This window comes from Brachyhypopomus gauderio, unplaced genomic scaffold (genome assembly GCF_052324685.1).
Source record: "Brachyhypopomus gauderio isolate BG-103 unplaced genomic scaffold, BGAUD_0.2 sc149, whole genome shotgun sequence".
Classification (NCBI taxonomy): Eukaryota; Metazoa; Chordata; class Actinopteri; order Gymnotiformes; family Hypopomidae; genus Brachyhypopomus; species Brachyhypopomus gauderio.
Genome location: NW_027506970.1, coordinates 163352 through 184348, shown reverse-complemented (window position 1 = coordinate 184348; position 20997 = coordinate 163352). Strand labels below are relative to the sequence as shown.

Sequence of the window (20997 nt, the reverse complement as noted above, 5' to 3'; positions counted from 1 at the left end):
CACGCTGAAATAAATCTAGTTTAATTACCTCTGATCCACATCTATCATTCAATGAGTTACTAGTTCGCTCTGGCGCCAACCACCGGCGATCGATAGATCGCGATATGGGCCATTCTACGAAATGGGTGCCATTTGCATGTCGAAACTTTTCAAAATTCAAGTTCTCTTTTTTCAAAAACTAATATGGATGTATCGTCCTCAATCCTGTTACCAAAGTACATGAGCCATTTTAAAAAGATTTTTGAATGGAAGATGAACCATTTCTTTTGTTTTCCTCCTGAAACATTCTTTATTTTAAAGGAATGACAAATTGTATTTTTCTCTAAACGTAAAGCAGGGTTCCCGCGGGGTCTTAAAAAGTCTTAAAATGTCTGAAATTCAAAACTTTAAATTTAAGGCCTTAAAAGACTTAAAAAACAGCCAGATTTTCATCCAAGGTCTTAAATTTAATTTAGTCAGGTCTTAAAATTTTACCTTAGTTAATTTTAGAAAAGTGTAGTTTAATCGAAACGTCCGGAAGTCAGTTCTGTGTTGTCTGTGTTTGTGCGGGGCTACAGGTGTTGGTACGTGTTAATTAATTAAACTACAAAACCCATAATAACCGCAGGCAGGAAACGGCCCTTGTCACGAAAAGCCTTCACGCAATTTTGTGCCTCATCCCCGCCGTTTTCGCTATCGTCAGTGCCGGGTCCCGCCGGACTCCACCGCAGTATCACTAGTGCTTCGGCTAATGATATTCGGGCTACATTAGGATAGAGTGACGGCAATGTTCCCTGGTTCGAATATCGCGAAAAAGTTTTTGTGTGGACTAAACAAATCGCATATATAGCTAGATTTGGCTTGGCAGACTTCATCAAGAGAGAGTTGATACGCTCTTACCGGGCCGTATGTGTTAATGTTCGATGAAAGCTTTAATTCAACCACAAAATCCAAACAGCTGGATCTTCATGTTCGGTTCTGGAGCAATGGATATGTGCAATCGAGGTACATGGGCTCTCATTTCATGGGCCATGAAACAGCGCAGGATCTACCAAAACTTATCAAAGTAAGTGATCCTTACTTATGCTCCACAGTCTTCTTTTCAATGTGTTAACCATTTTATACAATTAGGCTACAATACAAAAACATCTCAGAACCATGTACTGTCCATGGCATTGAGTTAGAGAAATGTTTCAATGCATGCTAAATCCCAGCTAGAGGAAATACAAATATATTTACTGTGTTAAATCATGTAAAATGTAAAAAAAAACAACTATGCCCTGTAGATGGGTTATGTCATGTTTTGAAACATGTTCCACTGTCCCATGCTCTGTTTCATGGATTGCAGATGGTTTTATTTACATTGTACTGATGTATTGCCTTTTAGTGGGCATAGGGTAAAAACAGGTAGTGTGTCCCAACGTTTTCAATGTTAACATTCAAATTCATATTCAGCATGGCTAGACAAAGTAAGTTGGTTTCATCGGGATAATAAATAGAAAAGAAGGTAGGGGGTTAAAAAAGTTTTGTGTGTTTTAAGATACAGATGGCCTGGGGAAATAAAATTCTGAGCCTTTATTTAATTAGTTAATTTTATAATTTCATTTATTTCAGTAATTTAACCAAAATGTAACATTTAATAAATTTTATCAGCTGCAGGGTGTGAGGATTTTGGTCAAACCATGCCTTAGACATACTTGAAGATAGGCTGAGTCTACATGTTGTTAAATGTATAATGTGTGTATGATTATTTAATTTGATGGTGTACGTCTATCTTTTTATTTCTTATTTTCCAACAAGGAGGTGGAGGCAGAAAACATGCAAGAGGACACAACTGGCACACACAGACTCATATGTGACTGTCACAATGCATGGAGGTGTCACAGGTTCCCCTCACCAAGGAACTCTTAGCATCTGTGGGTGCAGCACGGTCAAAATACTGACTCTTTCTGGATCAGGAATGAATCAGGAAAGAAAAGGAATCCCAGAGCCAGAAAAGAAAGCTGACTGAGCAGTCTTTAGAGGACCTTAAGAAAAGGAAGAAAAGCTTGGAAGACGTATCCACTTGTCTTGCTAGAGTGGCAAATTCTCTTGCAGAAGAAGCTGAGGGCAAGGCTGGATCCAAGATGGCTCAGCTCCTTTCCAAGTCAAATGCTGAGATTGGTACTGAAAAGGAAGAACTCAGAGATATGTAGGGTGAGGTTGTATGTAGATATGCTAGTGTTGTGTTGGTAAGGTTGCTTGGGTTGAGTGTTACTATTTTGATTGTTTTAATATTGAATTAATGTAATCCTGTAACTAAATTAATCAAAATAAAATGTTTTAAGAGTTTCTGGGATCATTGGATTGTTTGTGGTAATATGTTGTGTTGGTCTTAAATTTCACTGAGAATGGTCTTAAAAGGTCTTAAAAAGTCTTAAATTTAACTCACTGAAACCTGCAAGAACCCTGTAAAGCACTTGTTATAGTTGCCGGAGACTATAAACTGTAATTAATATTAAATTATTTAACAATAACATAAATCATGGACCAAACATAGTTAGAGGAAGGTCATTTTTTCTTTATTTTTTGTCAAAAAATGATTCAGTAACAGGAATGAACTGTTGATAACAGGAATGAGAATTGGGTGATAGGAATAACATTTCACCAGTACTACTATAATATGAAACAAACATACAAATCTAATTTACTTATACAAACTTTATATAAGTAGCTTTAGTGTGTGTGTGTGTGTGTGTGTGTGTGTGTGTGTGTGTGTGTGTGTGTGTGTGTGTGTGTTGCAGACTCATGGCGGAAAAGGTAAAAAATGGAACAGAAAAGTTCATTTACAGCATGCGTGTTCGTATGAGAAGGCTATGTGTAAATGTGTATCTTGTATGAATGTAAATATGCAAATGGATGTGTTTGTGTTTACACAGATCATTTAAGAATCTGATTAAAGCAGAAATTGAGACGTGGTTTAGGATCTATAAGGCTAGTTCCAGTTTGGCCCAGGTTTCTTTTTCTATCTCCATATGACGACCTGTCACTGGCTTTGGGGGTGGAATATGGCAAACAACATCCTCAATCAGATATCGGAGGATGTCCTCTCGAGCTGGCCAGAAATATCTGTTCTGGCCAATTTTCTGCATGCATCGGACCTCAACATGTGTCTCACTGGTGTCAGTGATGATTCCGGGGTACAGGTCTCTCTCATACCTTACCACACACCATTTACCAACAACTTCTAGATCTTGTCATTGATGTTGTGGGAGCTGTGGGGGCTCTGTGGACATCATGTGTTGCTTCTTAAATGTGAATGGCTTGGAATTGAAGCACTCACAATTCAGGTTTTGCACTGTTGTGCATAAGCAACTGACATTTCTGTATGTCAGTTCTCCAGGGGCAAGAGTGATGACCTGATGGATCCTCAAGGTGGATGGAACCATGGGCAGATCTTGTGGAATCTGTGCCACAGCCTGATCCACAGCCTGTTCGTCAACAAAGAAGCACTGTACTGTTGAGCCTGTCTTCTACAATTCAGAAAAAAGCATAGCAGCATCAGGGATATCCACTCCTTTGCTGGCTAAGCTATCAGCAGTTCGCTTCAGGGCCCCTCCAACACCATCTGGGGCACCCTTTCCAGGACTTGCTTCAAAGAAATTCCATGTCCCAGCACAAAAGCCTCTCCTGAACAGCTCGGTGGTGAACAAGAAGAAATTTCCTCGCTGCTTATATTGGGTACATGGACCATCACTGTAGAAGTGGACTGTCGTGATATCAGGGTGGTTATTCCGCAGATGGTCAAACACTGGGGACATATACTCCCAAATTGCTGCTGGGCCTTTCTGCCTGGATAGCGATATTGTGCAGAAGGACATTGGGTGAGGAGTTGAGCTCATGTAAAGCACACCAGTGTGAAGTGTTGCTTGCTGGTGTGATGCCCCAAAGTGAACAGCTTGTATTTCTGAACTGTATTTGCACAGGTAATTTTCAGAAAAATCAACATGAATTAGGCATTCATGTGCCTTCATGTTGTTTTTTAAAGCTCTGTAGTGGGAGAACTGACGCCTGATATTAAACATGTGCCGCTTAAACCTGTGCAAGTGCTCAGTGAACTTTGCAAGGAATTCATCCTGTGTGGTCTCACACACTTGTTTAATCGTGATTCTTGACTTTGACAGTGGATCATTTTTGTGTTCTTTATCTACCACTGCCCACTGGAGAAAAGACACCTTGCTCTCAGCACTGAACTGATCCAAAACTGGGCAGAAGAGGTCCTTGCACACAGCACAGTCTCCATACATGCACTCGATTTTGTCTGTGTCGCATGTGATTTCTTTCATGAGGGCCTCTACATTACCAGTACTGATCACTTTGAGCTGCTGAAGCTTTTGCACCATGAACTCAAGATTTTCACGTGTCTTGCACATGCATGTATCCCTATCGCTAAGTGTGGGATGGACGATCCAAAAGGGGTGGAGTAGAGCTGGGCGATATGGCCCTCCAAAAAAATCTTCGATTAATTTTTTTTAAATCCGATTTTCGATTTTAATAGATTTATTTTCCTCTACTAAAAAACTACAGATGATAAAGGAATGGTAAAAAAAAGTTTTAATTTATTTTTCACTTAAATTTCCCCTTTGAGGTTAAAGTGCAAGCAGAAACAAATTGTAAACAAGTGAGAACATTCAGTAACTTTTAGAAGGTTTTCTCCAACATACTTTAAGCATTGACACAATGCAACCTCAAACTTAAAATAAATAAATAAAACACACCCTCAAAAAATAAATAGATATAAATAATTTGGTGCCCTTTAATAAAATGGAAAACAAATACAATTGAACAATTCTTGCATGTTGTACTGACAGTCACGCTGTCTACATTCTGATTAAGAACAGGGCTCCCCTCACTTTAGCCTAAATTCCAGCACTTTTCAAACCTGAAACACAATGTAACATTAAAATTCGTCAGGTAAATGTTCCTTCCACTGTTTCTTTATACTACCACAGTTTATACTTTATACTACAATAGTTGCCAGGTTCGCTTTTTCACGCCAAATTGGGCTTGTTTGGAAAATCCAGCCGCGGGTAAAAATTATGGGGTCGCGGGGTGCGGTTTTTTGGTCTACTTTTGAGTTGGGCTACCGCAGGAGTTACAAGTCAACACTAATAATGGATCGCGATATAATACTTAATTTGTCTCCATTTTACACACTCGCGAGGTGCCCGGAGCCGCGCGCTACGGTCACTCGCGAAAGTATAATCCATTGAAGCGGGTTCGGTGACCGAGGCAGAAACTGCTTAATCCAAAATATCCCGCGGAGGGAAACTTTATTGACAGCGCAACTGAATAGCACTCTTCGCTCTCTCCCTCTATCGGTTTCAAACACCTTACAGCGAGGACTTGTTTGGTCTACATCTGACGCCGCAAAACCGAACCAACTCCAGATCACGGAGCTAGTTGCTCTTTTCTTGGACACAAGTTCCGCCGTCATGTTTGTGTGTGTGTGTTTTGAGGGTGGATGGGTGGGAGGTGCTAAACTCACTGAACTACGGGAGCCCACAGTGCAGCGTCGGTGGTGAAAATTAAATCTCAGAAAATCGATTTTCTTAAAAACACATCGTCCTTAACTGTAAATTCGAATTAATAGATAATATCGATTAATCGCCCAGCTCTAGGGTGGAGCCTACAGAACAGTGAGTAAGAAATGGCGCGTTCTTCTTCAGATATTAACTTCTGATGGAGATTTTTCATTGTGTCCTGAAGGAAGCGTTTCTGCATTTTGATTTTTTCCCTAGTGATGGTTTGCCTTTTTCCGGTGGTGATTCGACACACATCTTCTCTTTTGAAGAAGGTTCTGACTCTAGTGGTCATGTTCGATCCTGCTGTTCCCCTTCCTCTGGTAACTTAAGTCAGATGGTCTGTCAACTCTCCACCTTTTTTTGGAAAAGCCCAATGAATCTTGTGCCAGGCGTTGCACCCTGTACTTCTTGAGAACCTTCCGTTACTATTCTTGAAATTATTTGCTTCTCCTTCTCCCCCTTTGCCTGTTTGTACTTGTTTTTGATGGTGTCAATTAGGGCCTTGTGAAACAAAAGGGTCTTCTGGATGGCTGTACTTGAAATCTGTTTCAATGTTTTGGTTGCTGTTGTTTGGGGACATGCACTTTGGGTTTTCAAGCGTTGGACTCGTTTTTTGTATTTTTCTTTTTGTTTGGTTTCTTTTGACAACAGAATTTGTAGTTCTTTGATTTGTTTGTGGAGGTTCCTTATTGTTTTTTTTTTGTTCTCTTCTTTCCATGAACTTGTTGCCTACAACACAAAATTTTTGAAAAAACGAACACATAGCAATAGCATGCAGCAAAACACAAGTCATAAATATGAACTGTGACATAATTTCCAGTGATTCCCCCCAGAGCATTTGTTAGCTAAGGTGGTTGGGGTGGGCGGGGGGTGCATTTGCCAGTATCAGTAAAGGCTATTTAGTGCAATTTCATATGAAATATGAAAGCATCCCCTTATAAAAGCTTATAAAAGTGCTGGGGGAAACCCTGATAAATATTGGGCAGCCAGTTTGCACCCAGGGAGTGGGTATGGGGTATGGGGTTGGGGGGGGGGGGGGGCAATATCCTGCTCAATGGTGTCACCATATTGGAACCTGTGACCTTTCTTAGCCATATATACTGCATAGTTAATGAGTCCAATGGAATCATATGTATTTTGCTACATCATAAGTACACCAGAACTGAAACTAGACCTGGAAGTGCTTTTGGCTCAGCGCTCATGGCTTTCCTGTCCTTGAGTCTATGATACGTCTCCCTCCACTTCTTGCCCTGTCTCCGCTTCTCTCTGGCACTGACGTCTTTGATGGATTTTTTTCTGCCTGTCTCTAGGTCCTCCCTATACTTCTGCTGTTCCTGCTTTAAATATTTTGCCCTACGTTCTGGGTCAGCATCGCACCGAGCACGATAGCGCAGCTGCTTTTCAGCAGCACTCAGAGGTGGATTGGCTCCCTGAAATCATGCATTCATATCAGAAACACGATTACTTTATGTCAAGGGCATATATAGTTTGAACTGTAAATGATAAAACTAGCTCTATAGTATTACATTGATAGATGTACATGCAATTTTACAATAAACCAGAGAATTCTCCTCATTCCTGTTACTATTTCTCAGTCATGTTACCGTTACCCAGTGTTCATTTAAGTAACAGGAATTAAAGTAACAGTAAAGAGTTTTTAGCATTAAGCTAGCAAAAACATGAAACTTAGCAATGTAGCGGTTATGCTAGCAGTACAAGGTCAATCTGCACATTGTAGTGATTTACCAAAGTAAATGTTTTTAAAAATCAACAAAAATATCAGAGACATAATTTTGGTAACATGATTAAGTACTGAGAGTGACCAGTCATGGCTTTAGCTACAGTTTTGTCAAGAATATTGACCAGAGCATCAGAGAACTTACTTTTGGTCTTCCCATGTCTTCAGATCACCAGAAGTGATGTAACTTCCTCTTGAATATCTAAATTGTGCGTGGTCCCTACATTTTCAGGGCGACGATGTGTTTGGGTAACAGTACTGAGTGATAACTAGGGGACAGGACTAAAATGCATATTTTAAGTTAAATACTATAATTTCAAATGTATTTAAAATAAATGGGGATATGGAATTACACAAAAAAAAATTTAAAAAGTTTAATTCTGAAGGATTTTATTCACTTTTTTCATGGTTAAGTGTAGCGTTTTAACATTGGGACAGGTATGAAATGCATGTTTTTCAGTTTTCTGGGTAGCTTTTAAAAATGTTTTTAGATATTTGAGTTTTTAGTTTAATATTTATCCACAACACTAATTTATTATCACATGCAATTATCAGCTATTTTACAGCTATTTTGCATCATGGTTAAAGGCATAATGTCACTGGGACATAAAAGGCACCGATTTCGTAGAATGGCCCATATAATACTTAATTTGTGTCCATTATACACCCCGCCCGGTAACAATTTACGTTCGCCACCCTCTCCAGGTTCAAATCTCACTCCAAGTGATCTTGAAAAGTTGGCAACCCTGATTTATTGAATTTCTTTAATTTCATCAAATCAATGAAACATAATTCATTAATATTGTAATGAAGTTAAACTTGAGGCGGCATCCTACAACAAAGCAGTCACGTGGTGCATCGTTCTCTACAGAACACACTGCAGGGAGAATAAACACCCCGCTCAACAACTTACGTTCGCCACCCCCCGTCAACAACTCTCACACTCTGACATGAATCCAAAACTTGAGAGCCCTGTATATGTGTGTGTATATATATATATATATATATATATATATATATATATATATATATATATATATATTGAGCAGTAATATATACACTGCTCAATAAAATAAAGGGAACACTGTCACGTAGGGCAACGCCCCCTCTCGTAGCTGTCACTCTGGGTTCCCTCATGTCCGTGTTCCCTGCCTGTTTGTCCCGCCCTGCTCGTTGGTTTTGATGATTCCTCGTTTGTTACCACGCCCCTGTGTCATTGTCATCACCTGTCCCTAGTTTAGTTCTCTGTATAAAAGTCCCTGTGTCTCCCATGTCCGTATCGGTCTTTTTGTCAAACCTGTTCGTTGTGAGTATTGTTTCCGCTGCAAGTATTCCTGCCTGTTCCGTGTTTCCCCGTTGTGTTTGGTTTATTTGTCAGAGTATGTCTGTTGTCATTTCATGTCCTGATTGCCCACCTGTTATGACCCGTGCCTGTTATATCGACGCTGCTTTTGGAATTTCCTGTAATAAATCTCGCTCTCCTCAGCGTTTGTGTCCGCCTCCCTGTTCTGCCCCGCGCAGAACGTTACAAACACTTAAACAACACAATATAACTCCAAGTCAACCACACTTCTGTGAAACCAACCTGTTCAGTTAGGAAGCAACACTGATTGTGAATCAATTTCACCTGCTGTTGTGCAAATGGAATAGACAACAGGTAGAAATGAGAGGCAATTAGCAAGACCCCCCCTATAAAGGAGTGGTTCTGCAGGTGGGGACCACAGACCACTTCTCAGTACCTATGCTTTCTGTCAGCATAGTGTCCCGAGGCTGGAGGCACTACCAGGAGACGTGGAGGAGGCCGTAGGAGGGCAACAACCCAGCAGCAGGACCGCTACCTCCGCCTTTGTGCAAGAAGGAACAGGAGGAGCCAGAGCCCTGCAAAATGACCTCCAGCAGGCAACAAATGTGCATGTGTCTGCACAAATGGTTAGAAACCGACTCCATGAGGATGGTATGAGGGCCCGACGTCCACAGATGGAGGTTGTGCTCACAGCCCAACACCGTGCAGGACGCTTGGCATTTGCCAGAGAACACCAGGATTGGCAAATTCGCCACTGGCGCCTTGTGCTCTTCACAGATGAAAGCAGGTTCACACTGAGCACATGTGACAGACGTGACAGAGTCTGGAGACGCCGTGGAGAGTGATCTGCTGACTGCAACATCCTTCAGCATGACCAGTTTGGCAGTGGGTCAGTAATGGTGTGGGTTGGCATTTCTTTGGAGGGACGCACAGCCCTCCATGTGCTCACCAGACATAGCCTGACTGCCATTAGGTACCGAGATGAGATCCTCAGACTCCTTGTGAGACCACATGCTGGTGCGGTTGACCCTGGGTTCCTCCTAATGCAGGACAATGCTAGATCTCATGTGGCTGGAGTGTGTCAGCAGTTCCTGCAAGATGAAGGCATTGAAGCTATGGACTGGCCCGCCCGTTCCCCAGACCTGAATCCGATTGAGCACATCTGGGACATCATGTCTCGCTCCATCCACCAACGTCACGTTGCACCACAGACTGTCCAGGAGTTGGCAGATGCTTTAGTCCAGGTCTGGGAGGAGAACCCTCAGGAGACCATCCACCACCTCATCAGGAGCATGCCCAGGCATTGTAGGGAGGTCATACAGGCATGTGGAGGCCACACACAATACTGAGCCTCATTTTGACTTGTTTTAAGGACATTACATCAAAGTTGGATCAGCCTGTAGTGTGTTTTTCCACTTTAATTTTGTGTGTGGCTCCAAATCCAGGCCTCCATTGGTTAATAAATTTGATTTCCATTGATGATTTTTGTGTGATTTTGTTGTCAGCACATTCAACTTTGTACAGAACAAAGTATTCAATGAGAATATTTCATTCATTCATATATATATGGTGGCGAACGTAAGTTGTTGGTTCTCCGCCAGTTGAGTATGATGAGGCTCAACTGGTGATGAGGCTCAGGGATTCGGTGTCATACAGCGCCGTGCTCCGGGTCCTAGTGCCTGTAGAATTAATGGCCCGATTAACGTAATTTAAAAACCAGGACATTTCCACAGTTTTAAAAAATATCCCGGGACGCCCGGGACAGGACGTGAAATACGGACATGTCCCGGGAAATATGGACGTTTGGTCACCCTATATATACACACATTTTATGGCAAGCCGTTCAGGAAAAAACTATATATATATAGAATGACTGCTAAGTGAATATATGGAATGAAACCTGAGAATATGGAATGAAGTCTGAATATATGGAATGAAACCTGAGAATATTGAATGAAAGTCTGAATATATGGAATGAAAACCTGAATATATGGAATGAAAGTCTGAATATATGGAACGAAAGTCTGAATATATGGAATGAAAGTCTGAATATATGGAATGAAACCTGACGTCACTTGCGCCATTTTGTGCTTTCAGTTTGTGGTACCAGGTATGGCGGCAGGCTCGTTTGTTTGGCAGCATTTTGGGTACCCGGCAGAAATGATAAATGGCAAGAGAGTGACTGATAAGACATTGACCATATACAAACATTGTATGAAAATAATGCCACACACCGCGGCCAATACGAGCACGATACAGAGACATTTACAGCACCTCCACAGCTCAGTACTCAGATCAACATATCTCACTTGGTAGCAGGGACAGAACGGCGCTTTGGCAAGTTGAGACAGCAGGATATCGGGAGCAGTGTGGCGATGTTAATATTCTTAAAAATGAACATGGCAGTGTAGTTGCAGCAAATTCAGTGACATACTTGGTCAGGCTCTGTTTGCACTATTTGCACTCTGTATTGACAGAGAAAAACTTTTTGTTTTGCACATAATAAAGTGAGTCCCCGCTTAACGGGTCTGGTTAACGACGGACCGGAGTTACGACCGACTTTTTATGTTATTTTGTGTGGTGCGCGGAGGAGCAGTGGCAGCACAGTGGAGTGTTGTGCACGAGAACATTGTTCGTTTTTTTCTGTACTGTATTTACAATCAAAGCATATCTAAATCTGGGGTCGCGCTTAACGACGGACTTTTCAGTCTAACACCGTCGTTAAGCAGGGACTCGCTGTATTGTTTGCTCTTGAAAAAAGGAGAAATATTTTAATTTATTTTATTTTAACTTTTATGAAATTTTATTTAAATTTCAATTTGTAGGACAAGTTTATTAAGTTCATGCTTGCATCATGCATGTTAAGAGTTCTAATAAAACATTTCAAAATGCATGTGTAACTCAATTAAATAAAAGTGTGTTGTCCAGTCATATAATTTGTCATTTTAGTTTTCTTAAAATCTCGTCACGTCTCGTTCTCGTGAACCCAATATCATGTCTCTGGTGAGCTGAGTGTATCGTCACACCCCTAGGTAGCAGTAATCCTCAGTACGGAGGACATGATAAACACCCTGACCAGTGCACGAGCTATGGTGGCGTACTGCTTCAAGCAGAATAAATAGAACATTTCTCCGTAGTACTGCTGGCTAGCATGCTACCAGCGGTGATTAGCTTGATTCGGAGCTGCGGTGTTTGTGTAAATTTACTCATGTTCAAAGGGCTTCCAAATGGGAAGATACAACTCTCATAGTCCTCCTCAAACCGAACCAGTGTGCATGTCCGCGCAGCGCGGACGGTTACTTGTGCAATATGACTTGACCTACAGAACAGACATTCATACAGTGCCATTCATTCAGTAGTATTGTAATAGTGCATATATATGTGTGAATGGCTGAAACACAGTCACTGATGTAAACTATGGGCCCGCTTTGCGCGGCCCACTGATCAGCTGATGTGTGCTGTGTTGTCAGTCAGTATGTATGTCCAGACACAGTGTACTGCGCAGGTAACCAGTCCGTGCTGCGCGGATCTGCACACTGTTCAGTTTGAGGAGGACTGAGAGGTTTATCTTCCCGTATGGAAGCCCTTTGTGCCGCATCACGCGATTCGGTTACCGCTTCTGGTGTAATGTTCTGAGGAATTCAGTGTGAATCTGAACATGAAGTATGATTACACATACAAACTGCACCTCTGAATCAGGCCAGTCACAGCTGATAGCACGCTAGCCAACAGTACTATGGAGAAATTTTCCCTGAATTACGAGATGGCTCACTCATAACGAGCAGCCTGTCGCCATACCCAGCATCACAAACTGAAAGCACAAAATGGCGTCGATGACGTCAGATTTCATTCCATATATTCAGACTTTCACCACTTGATTCATTCGATTTCTTACGCTGAAAAAAATGTAGTTCATCTATCTCTGATCTACATCTATGATTCAATGAGTTACTAGTTCGCTCTGGCGCCAACCACTGGTGACCCCCCCATCCCGGTTAACGTTTGACAGACACACACATACACACACACAAAGTTATGGCTGGTTGGTGTATGTGATAAAGTAGGGAAAATAAGTATTTAGTCAGTCACCAATTGTGCAAGTTCTCCCACTTAAAAAGATGAGAGAGGCCTGTAATTGACATCATAGGTAGACCTCAACTATGAGAGACAAAATGTGAAAAAAAAAATTGAGAAAATCATTTTGTCTGACTTTTAAAGAATTTATTTGCAAATAATGGTGGAAAATAAGTATTTGGTCAATAACAAAAGTTCATCTCAATACTTTGTTGTATATCCTCTGTTGGCGATGACAGAGGTCAAACGTTTTCTGTAAGTCTTCACAAGGTTGGCACACACTGTTGCTGGTATGTTGGCCCATTCCTCCATGCAGATCTCCTCATGTTTCATCTTCATTGCCCTTGCTGATGGAAGGAGGTTTGCACCCAAAATCTCACAATACATGGCCCCATTCATTCTTTCATGTACACGGACCAGTCGTCCTGGTCCCTTTGCAGAGAAACAGCCCCAAAGCATGATGTTGCCACCCCCATGCTTTACAGTTGGTATGGTGTTCTTTGGATGCAACTCAGCATTCACTCTCCTCCAAACACGACGAGTTGTGTTTTTACCAAATAGTTCTACTTTGGTTTCATCTGACCATATGACATTCTCCCAGTACTCTTCTGGAACATCCAAATGCTCTCTAGCAAACTTCAGACATGCCTGGATATGGACTGGCTTAAGCTGGGGGACACGTCTGGCACTGCAAGATCTAAGTCCCTGGCGTCGTAGTGTGTTGCTGATGGTAGCCTTTGTAACGTTGGTCCCAGCTTTCTGCAGGTCATTCACTAGATCCCCCCTTGTGGTTCTGGGATTTTTCCTCACCGTTCTTGTGATTATTTTGACCCCACGGGCTGAGATCTTGCGTGGAGCCCCAGATCGAGGGAGATTAGTAGTGGTCTTGTAGGTCTTCCATTTTCTGATTATTGCTCCCACAGTAGATTTCTTCACACCAAGCTGCTTGCCTATTGCAGATTCAGTCTTCCCAGCCTTGTGCAGGTCTACAATTCGGTTTCTGGTGTTTTCTGACAGCTCTTTCGTCTTCACCATAGTGGAGTTTGGAGTGTGACTGTTTGAGGTTGTGGGCAGGTGTCTTTTATACTGTTAACGACTTCAAACAGGTGCCATTAATACAGGTAATGAGTGGGGGAAAGAGGAGCCTCTTAAAAAAGAAGTTACAGGTCTGTGACAGCCAGAAGTCTTGCTTGTTTGTAGGTGACCAAATACTTATTTTCCACCATTATTTGCAAATAAATTATTTAAAAGTCAGACAAAATGATTTTCTCAATTTTTTTTTTCACATTTTGTCTCTCATAGTTGAGGTCTACCTATGATGTCAATTACAGGCCTCTCTCATCTTTTTAAGTGGGAGAACTTGCACAATTGGTGACTGACTAAATACTTATTTTCCCCACTGTATATGTAGCACAGTTTCTTATTGTACACTGTTAAGACACAAATGACAATGACAATCAGTAATTAAAATAAACAGTTATAAAGGCAGTGATGTTAACAACCTGAAAGATAAGTGCAATTTATTGTTTTTTTATGTCTCTAAGGTTTCAGGCACTAAGCAGTTCATGTTCAGTGGCTCAGTCATACACCAAAGAAGTAATTCTCCTGCCAGATCACACAATCACGCTCGTGCCAAGGCGTGCCACAAAAGCTTGGCTTTTTGAAAATGGACATATAAAATCTGCTTTGGAATTTGGCTGTGACTGGGACTCTGACAAAGTAATGCAGACAATAATATCAGCCTTCCAGCCAGTCGTGGAGGGATGCAGGTAAGCAATTGATCTGCTTTGTCACATAATACTGGTTCTTTTCATTTTTGCAATAATAAGATAATGTACTATAGTTTGGAAGGTTGTGTGAAAAGGTGTATGTGAATTTAAAGATTTATAGATAATTGAATGCTGCTCATTTTAAATACAGTCTTGACTTTAATACTTCAATACTATTAAGAATTATTATTATTATTTTGTATTAACTTTAGTTTGTCAATATAAAATTTGCCAAATTGACTTACTGGTACAACTATCAGAGCACATTTTTTGTGTGCAGACCAATTACGTACTAAACCATTTTTTTTTTCCAAATATTGTAGTGATGTGTATTAACTTTAGCAGAACATGTATTTTTTTATTTACATCTATTCATTTATCCATAATCATCTGCATTGGACAACCTTTCTGTAGTTGCATAGTTTCTATTGTCACTAAGCACTATACACTTAATTCTTGTCTGGTCTCTCTGTCACAGTACTGCATGTACTAATATTTACTATAATAGTGAACTGGCAATATTACTGGTAATGTAACTGTACCTACCAACCTGTATACACCAACATCTATACACATTGCATATATGCCTACTACACATGCTGCATTGTAGTAAAAATAAAGTACATCAATGCAATCTTTTTATTTTCTTTTATGTAATGTCATGTTGTATAGAGGGTGTTATTCATGCTTTCAGGTTGCAAATTCTGACGCCGTGCCACAACAAAATAGTTGAGCCATCCCTTACCTCCAAACTGACTGAGTGGAGACCTTGTGAAAAAACTTTTTCATCAAAAGTCCATTTATGTCCGGCCTGACAAGGTCATTTTAAGAGAGGCAAAACAATCTGTAATGCTGAAGATTTTAAGAAATGTATATGACATTATGTATATTAGTACAAAGCTGTTTTACACTTGCTGACTTTAAACTCTTTTACTTGTAGTTTTCACTGACGTAATATACTATGTGCTCCCTTTGACAGTCATGTTCAGAAGGATACAGTAGCAACACAAGCAGCTGTGATTTGGCCGAAATGTCAGACTGTGATAAACATGGTAAATATTTTTTATCTAAATAATGAAACTTCAGATTCATTGACATTGGATTTGTATTTGTTTCTGCATCACGTTTACATAGTTATATAAAGTGCATTTTAAGACACATTTAGATTTAATTGAAGTTGTTTTTATGCTATACTTGTTTGTAAATTATACAATCACAAAAATATAAGTTAGATGCTACTCACAGGTTAAAAATGTTAATCTTCTATTTCTTCATGCTGTTACAGTCGAGGAGAGCATGCCTGACATTTCAATAGAGGGTGTCTCAGCCATGTCTACTGATGAGGCCCTCAGCAGTAAATCCATTTCTGGTATTGATGAAGTTATCTGGTGTGTCACCACCAAAGATCTTTGCACTGAGTCACCTTCCAACTCAGCTGATGCCACCACCTTGCCCACTGCACATGTTATCACTATTGATGACAATGACACCTTGCCCAGTGGAAGTGCTGTGATCTCCAGTGCCAGTGCCCATGGCTCATTGATTGATTCAGCTGTCAATCATAGTGCTGGTGCACATTGTTTTTCTGCTGATAAAGCCTGTGGTGTGTCCTATGGTCACACCCAACCTAGTGCATCTGGCAATAGTTCATCCAGCACATCCTACAGGTTTGTACATTTCAGTTTTGTAAGAAGGGCCTTATTTATAACTTCGCACTAGATTACTGTGCCCCAACCCTGACGGACCCGTTTGTATAGTTTACATGCTTATAACTACTACATAAACTTGTTTATAACATCAAGATTTTTTGACTTTGTCAGGAAATAAAATTTAAACAAAATCATAAAAAAATTTTTTTTACTAAATTACAAAATGCTTTTGTTGAAATTGTTACCTTTCTATTGTTAGGGTCCCTGTGGACGCAGGTATAAAAAATCTTGCATTTAGGCTTACTATTTTTGCTTGTTTCGAAAGACAAGGGAAGGATGGACATGTCCAGACATGTAGGCCAGGTCAGATTGAGTTGGCCTTTTGTGGAGTGCACATCTCCAGTGCAACAATGAAAAGAAGATTGAATGTTGGCCAAGCTCTGGATCATATCTTTTCTGATAACGAATCAGAGGTTAGGGTCAAAAGAAAGGCCCAGGGAGGCACAACAAAAAATTAAAACCAATCCTTTCATGGATAAGGAAGCCTAACAAGATAAACAAGAGGTAAGAAACAAATTGGTTGATAATTAATTGATTTTTAGAGTATCTTATGGCTGATTTAAAACACGGGTCCACACGGACCCATTAGCACCCCAGATTGGACCGGAAAGCTAACAGAAGTACCTGTAATGCATTGTTCATTCGAGAACATTAGTAGTTCTTAGTTCTGTATTAATACAACTGGTTTTTATAAGTGAACCTTTATGATGTCTTTTATAAAATGTTGCTATTTATGTGCAGTACATACCTTGACCTGTTTGAGGACGAATACGTCTCTGATGATGCTGATCTCATCAGAAGCCATAACAAGGTCTTTAGATTCCAGCATAAGTGAGAAGTGAGTTGAAAAGATTTTATGAAATACCATTATTCAATTTGTAATGCAGGCTAGCACTGACTTCTAAACGTGTAGCTAGAAAAGTAAGCAAGCTGCAGGTAATTGTGTTAACAGTAATATGTTTATTTTTTATTAATTTTTCAGGGAATTAAATATAACCTTGGAGAGAATAATGGAGCAGATTGCTACTAAAATAACAAATGACAGCACTGTACGCTTCAATATCATAAGACGAAATGTGTGGGATGGAGCTTCCAGAGCCATGGGCATGTCAAATTTTTTACCCGAGAAGAAGGTAGATGTTAAATTTACTGATGATTATGGAATATCTGAGGGTGCTGTGGACAATGGAGGACCTACTCGGGAGTTTTTTTCGCTTGTGTCTACATGAAATCAAGGACAAAATTGGCATCTTTGAGGGTCCACCTAATGCTAAAGTCCTTTCATGTAATTGCGTTTACAGTAATTATATTAGTGTAAGAGACCACTTTCATTCCAATTTCTTTTGTGTCAATACATAGATTTATTTCAATGATATGTATGAAAAATTAAGAATTGTCAGTGTTTGTATTGATCAATCTTTTTTTGAGAAAGCAAAATTAGCAGTTATCATGGCTGAAAACTAACCCTTATACATATGGCATATTTTTAATGTTAACATTGACATGTGATGTGTTATTTCATTTATCCATAGCAATGAAAGACAATGGATACTTCTATGCTGGTCAGATCATGGCAATGTCAATTGCTCATGGGGGACAGAGCCCTTGTTTCCTGTCTGAACTCTTGTATGAGTGTCTTCAAAAGGGGCCAGACAATGTAAAGGTCAAAATTGAACATATAGCTGATGAAGAAACAAGGTCACAGGTGCAGTCGGTAAGCATATATACAAATTTTAACTCCATATGTACATGTTGGTTAACCTCTTTGAGGCTCCATTTTAGAACCCTGTTGAGAAGGTTTTAAAATGACTGCACCTGAAAGAGGTGATAACCTCTGGGTTAGGTCACTGCTAATTACACCCTTATTTAAAAATGAAATATATAAATACAGCATGTGTGACAGCATTTAATACTCATGTGTGGTTGCAAGTACTCTTGGTTGGAATTCTTAATCTCTCAAGAGAATCTTCTCACAGTGCCAAGATGGAACATTGAAAGGAACAACCAATGCCTATGTATTTGTGCAGAAACCAGTTATTTGCATAGAAAAACACTAATATTAGAAGAAATACATACAGAGCAGTAAAAAGTAAGTAGTGATTTTTTATATCTGATATGTGATTGCATTTGTAATCACCACTCAGTACCTGATCAAACTAGCTCACAAGATATCAACTACTTTCTTCAACATAACAAATTATTGTTATTGTTCATGTGTTCTTGCATCCCGTATAATATGTGGTCTCTGTACACACACAAAAATAAAAAGATAAATAAAAAAAGGAATAATAAATATTATTTAAATAATCTGCTTAGGTGCCTAAGACTTTTGCACAGTACTGTGTGTGTATATATATATATATATATATATATATATATATATATATATATATATATATATATATATATATATGTGTATGTGTGTGTGTGTGTGTGTGTGTGTGTGTGCAGAGCCGGAGTGGCTAATCGGGAGATTCGGGAGGATTCCCGATGGGCCGGCTCATGTCAATCTCTAATTTGGGCCGGGGGGAAAATAATTTTGGGCCGGATTTGGGCATGAAACTCCCGGGCTGAAAAAGTGTCCCACTCCGGCCCTATGTGTGTGTGTTTGCTACTTTATTTCTTTTAATATTTTTAGATCTTACTGGCTGAGACTGAATCCCAGCTACAGAATGCAGTTATAGTAATGCAGACTCAAAATTACACCTGTGACTACTTAAAAAAATTGTGGCAACATATTGCCTTAAATTAACAAAGTTCTACAAACTCTAAATATTGACATACACAAAACAGATTCAAACTGAGCTTTATTTATGAATTAAAGATCAGGTTTTCTGAGCCACATGTTTTCCCAAACATAAATTGCAACTTTACATAAGTGCATGAGCTGACCAGAGCAGTTAAAAATTACTGCAATAACAAAAAGTTATCCAAATAATTTTGATACTAAAAAAATAAAATAAAGAAATCAGCCAAATGACTAAAACTTGTTTCTTTCAGTTCAAAAATGAGTGGCTCGTTTTTGTTTTTTTACATCAACAACATACTATTGCTGATGCAATAAAGACAGGAAAAAGTTGTTCTCCTACATTTGTTGTCATCCTACATACAACCTCGTAGTTCCTAGACCATTAGATCATTCTTTATGGTCTGTAACTTAGGTGACAGTTTCCCATCCTCCAGTCCAAGTAAAATTTTTTGGACAAATTCAAAAGTGCTGGTCAGTCCCTTTGGATAATTGAGATGAAGGCCATAAATAAGGCCAAACAATACCAGAAAAGCATCTGCAAGCCTGCAGAACTTGGTTGCCACATCACTATCCAGGACAATGGAAACTTTCACAGGGTGGTAGTGAACAGGATCATCAACATTTTCACTACCAGTGACAAATAGAGCAACTGGAACATCTCCAAGCTCTATTTCATTGGGATCGTCCTGGTGGATATGAGAAAGAGAAAGAAAGACAAAGGAACATATAATACCAACTTAAACATCATTTTAAGTTATTTCCAGGCCTGATAGTTTTCAGGCGCCACGCCGGAATTCCGGCGTACTGACAAATCCGCGAGAAAAAAAAATTTGAGGGGGGGAAAAATCCATCAAATCATAATGATAAACCACACGCGCGCGCATGCTATCTGTTTTGAGGCCGAAATATGATCCTTATGATCCTTACGAGGTTCCCAAGTTACGATTTTTTGTGGTTACTACACATCTCCCATTTACTGTATGAGCCTTGTTTGGACCTAAGTGGTTCTGCGTTGTAAACGGAACTTGGTGTTTGGTGTGCGCGGCGTCAGGATTAGTTAAACGCAGCTATGGATAAAGGTATTTGCCAAAAGGCTATAGCTTTAGGATAGGATAACTGCGTATAGTATGTTATTTACGTACAGTATGTACGTATGTTCCGATTTACACCGAAAATCGATTTACGACGGATCAACGTCGTAACCCGGGCACTGCCTGTATATCAGACATCGGAAGAGCTTCAGAGGTAGATACAAGATAAATTCAGTATTTTATCTTTATTCTGATTAAGTAAAATTTTTATCTGAAATATGAGTGTTTTTTTTGAGCCGGTACAGGTGGTCAGACGATCTGGTTCATCCTGGCCGCCTTACGGCATAAGGTGTAATACATGAACAAAAGCACAAAATGTATGTCCTAATAAACCAACACAAAATATTTATTAAATTTATTAAATTTTATATATAAAAACTAACGATAATCATAATACTTGTAATTCTTTTAAACTTTATTTGCATAATTTCTTTGAGTTGTCTGGTATCCTATAATTTACTAACAGTAATGAATAAATAATTAATCATGCCTGTTTTTAACATATTGTGTCTAATCTAAATCTTTAGGTTACAGCATTTTCTCTGAATATTAATAGAAATTAGTTTTTTATTTCACTATAATGATTACCTGACTTATTTATTATTAATTAATTTAAAGATTAATTATTAAATATTCTAAATATGGTACACTAACACTCCACACACACACACCCCGCGCTCAGAAAAAGTTCAGGCTCAGGAATTTTTCCCACTATCACCCCTGTATTTCTGACACAAAGTCTAACACAAAGCTGATTAATAAAGAAGTTAACTTTTTATGCTGTATTTAGTGAAAATTGCATAGTTCATCTGGACTAAATTTGACAGTACAAGTATAAGACTTACCATGGATGTCTTGTAAAAACCTAAGACGTCCTCACGCAGCAAGACTGGCAGAGCACGAAGAACTGTAGTTCGCCTGGTGTGCACATCATGTAATTCCTGTAATGAACCACCATGATAGACTTATCGGGTCAGTTAATCACACTTTAAACATTGTTCCTGTATCACACAAAACCACA

At 39.5% G+C, this 20997-nt stretch overlaps 1 protein-coding gene and 1 long non-coding RNA gene across 2 annotated transcripts in view; one reads left to right on the top strand and one right to left on the bottom strand.

Moving 5' to 3' along the window:
• Positions 1–340: 340 nt before the first annotated feature.
• On the top strand, positions 341–2310 carry LOC143500433 (uncharacterized). Its single transcript, XR_013126796.1, has 2 exons — positions 341–1045; positions 1780–2310. It is a non-coding gene; the product is annotated as an uncharacterized LOC143500433 (long non-coding RNA).
• A 16289-nt stretch (positions 2311–18599) lies between these two features.
• LOC143500423 (adhesion G protein-coupled receptor L3-like) overlaps positions 18600–20997 on the bottom strand; it is a 33083-nt gene continuing 30685 nt past the window's right edge. Inside the window, exons 13-14 of the mRNA XM_076994544.1 lie at positions 20822–20917; positions 18600–19571 (exon numbers count right to left, since the gene is read on the bottom strand). Of these exons, the coding sequence (XP_076850659.1) occupies positions 19260–19571; positions 20822–20917 (408 nt within the window). The 3' untranslated portion in view covers positions 18600–19259. The remainder of the gene's footprint in view (positions 19572–20821; positions 20918–20997) is intronic.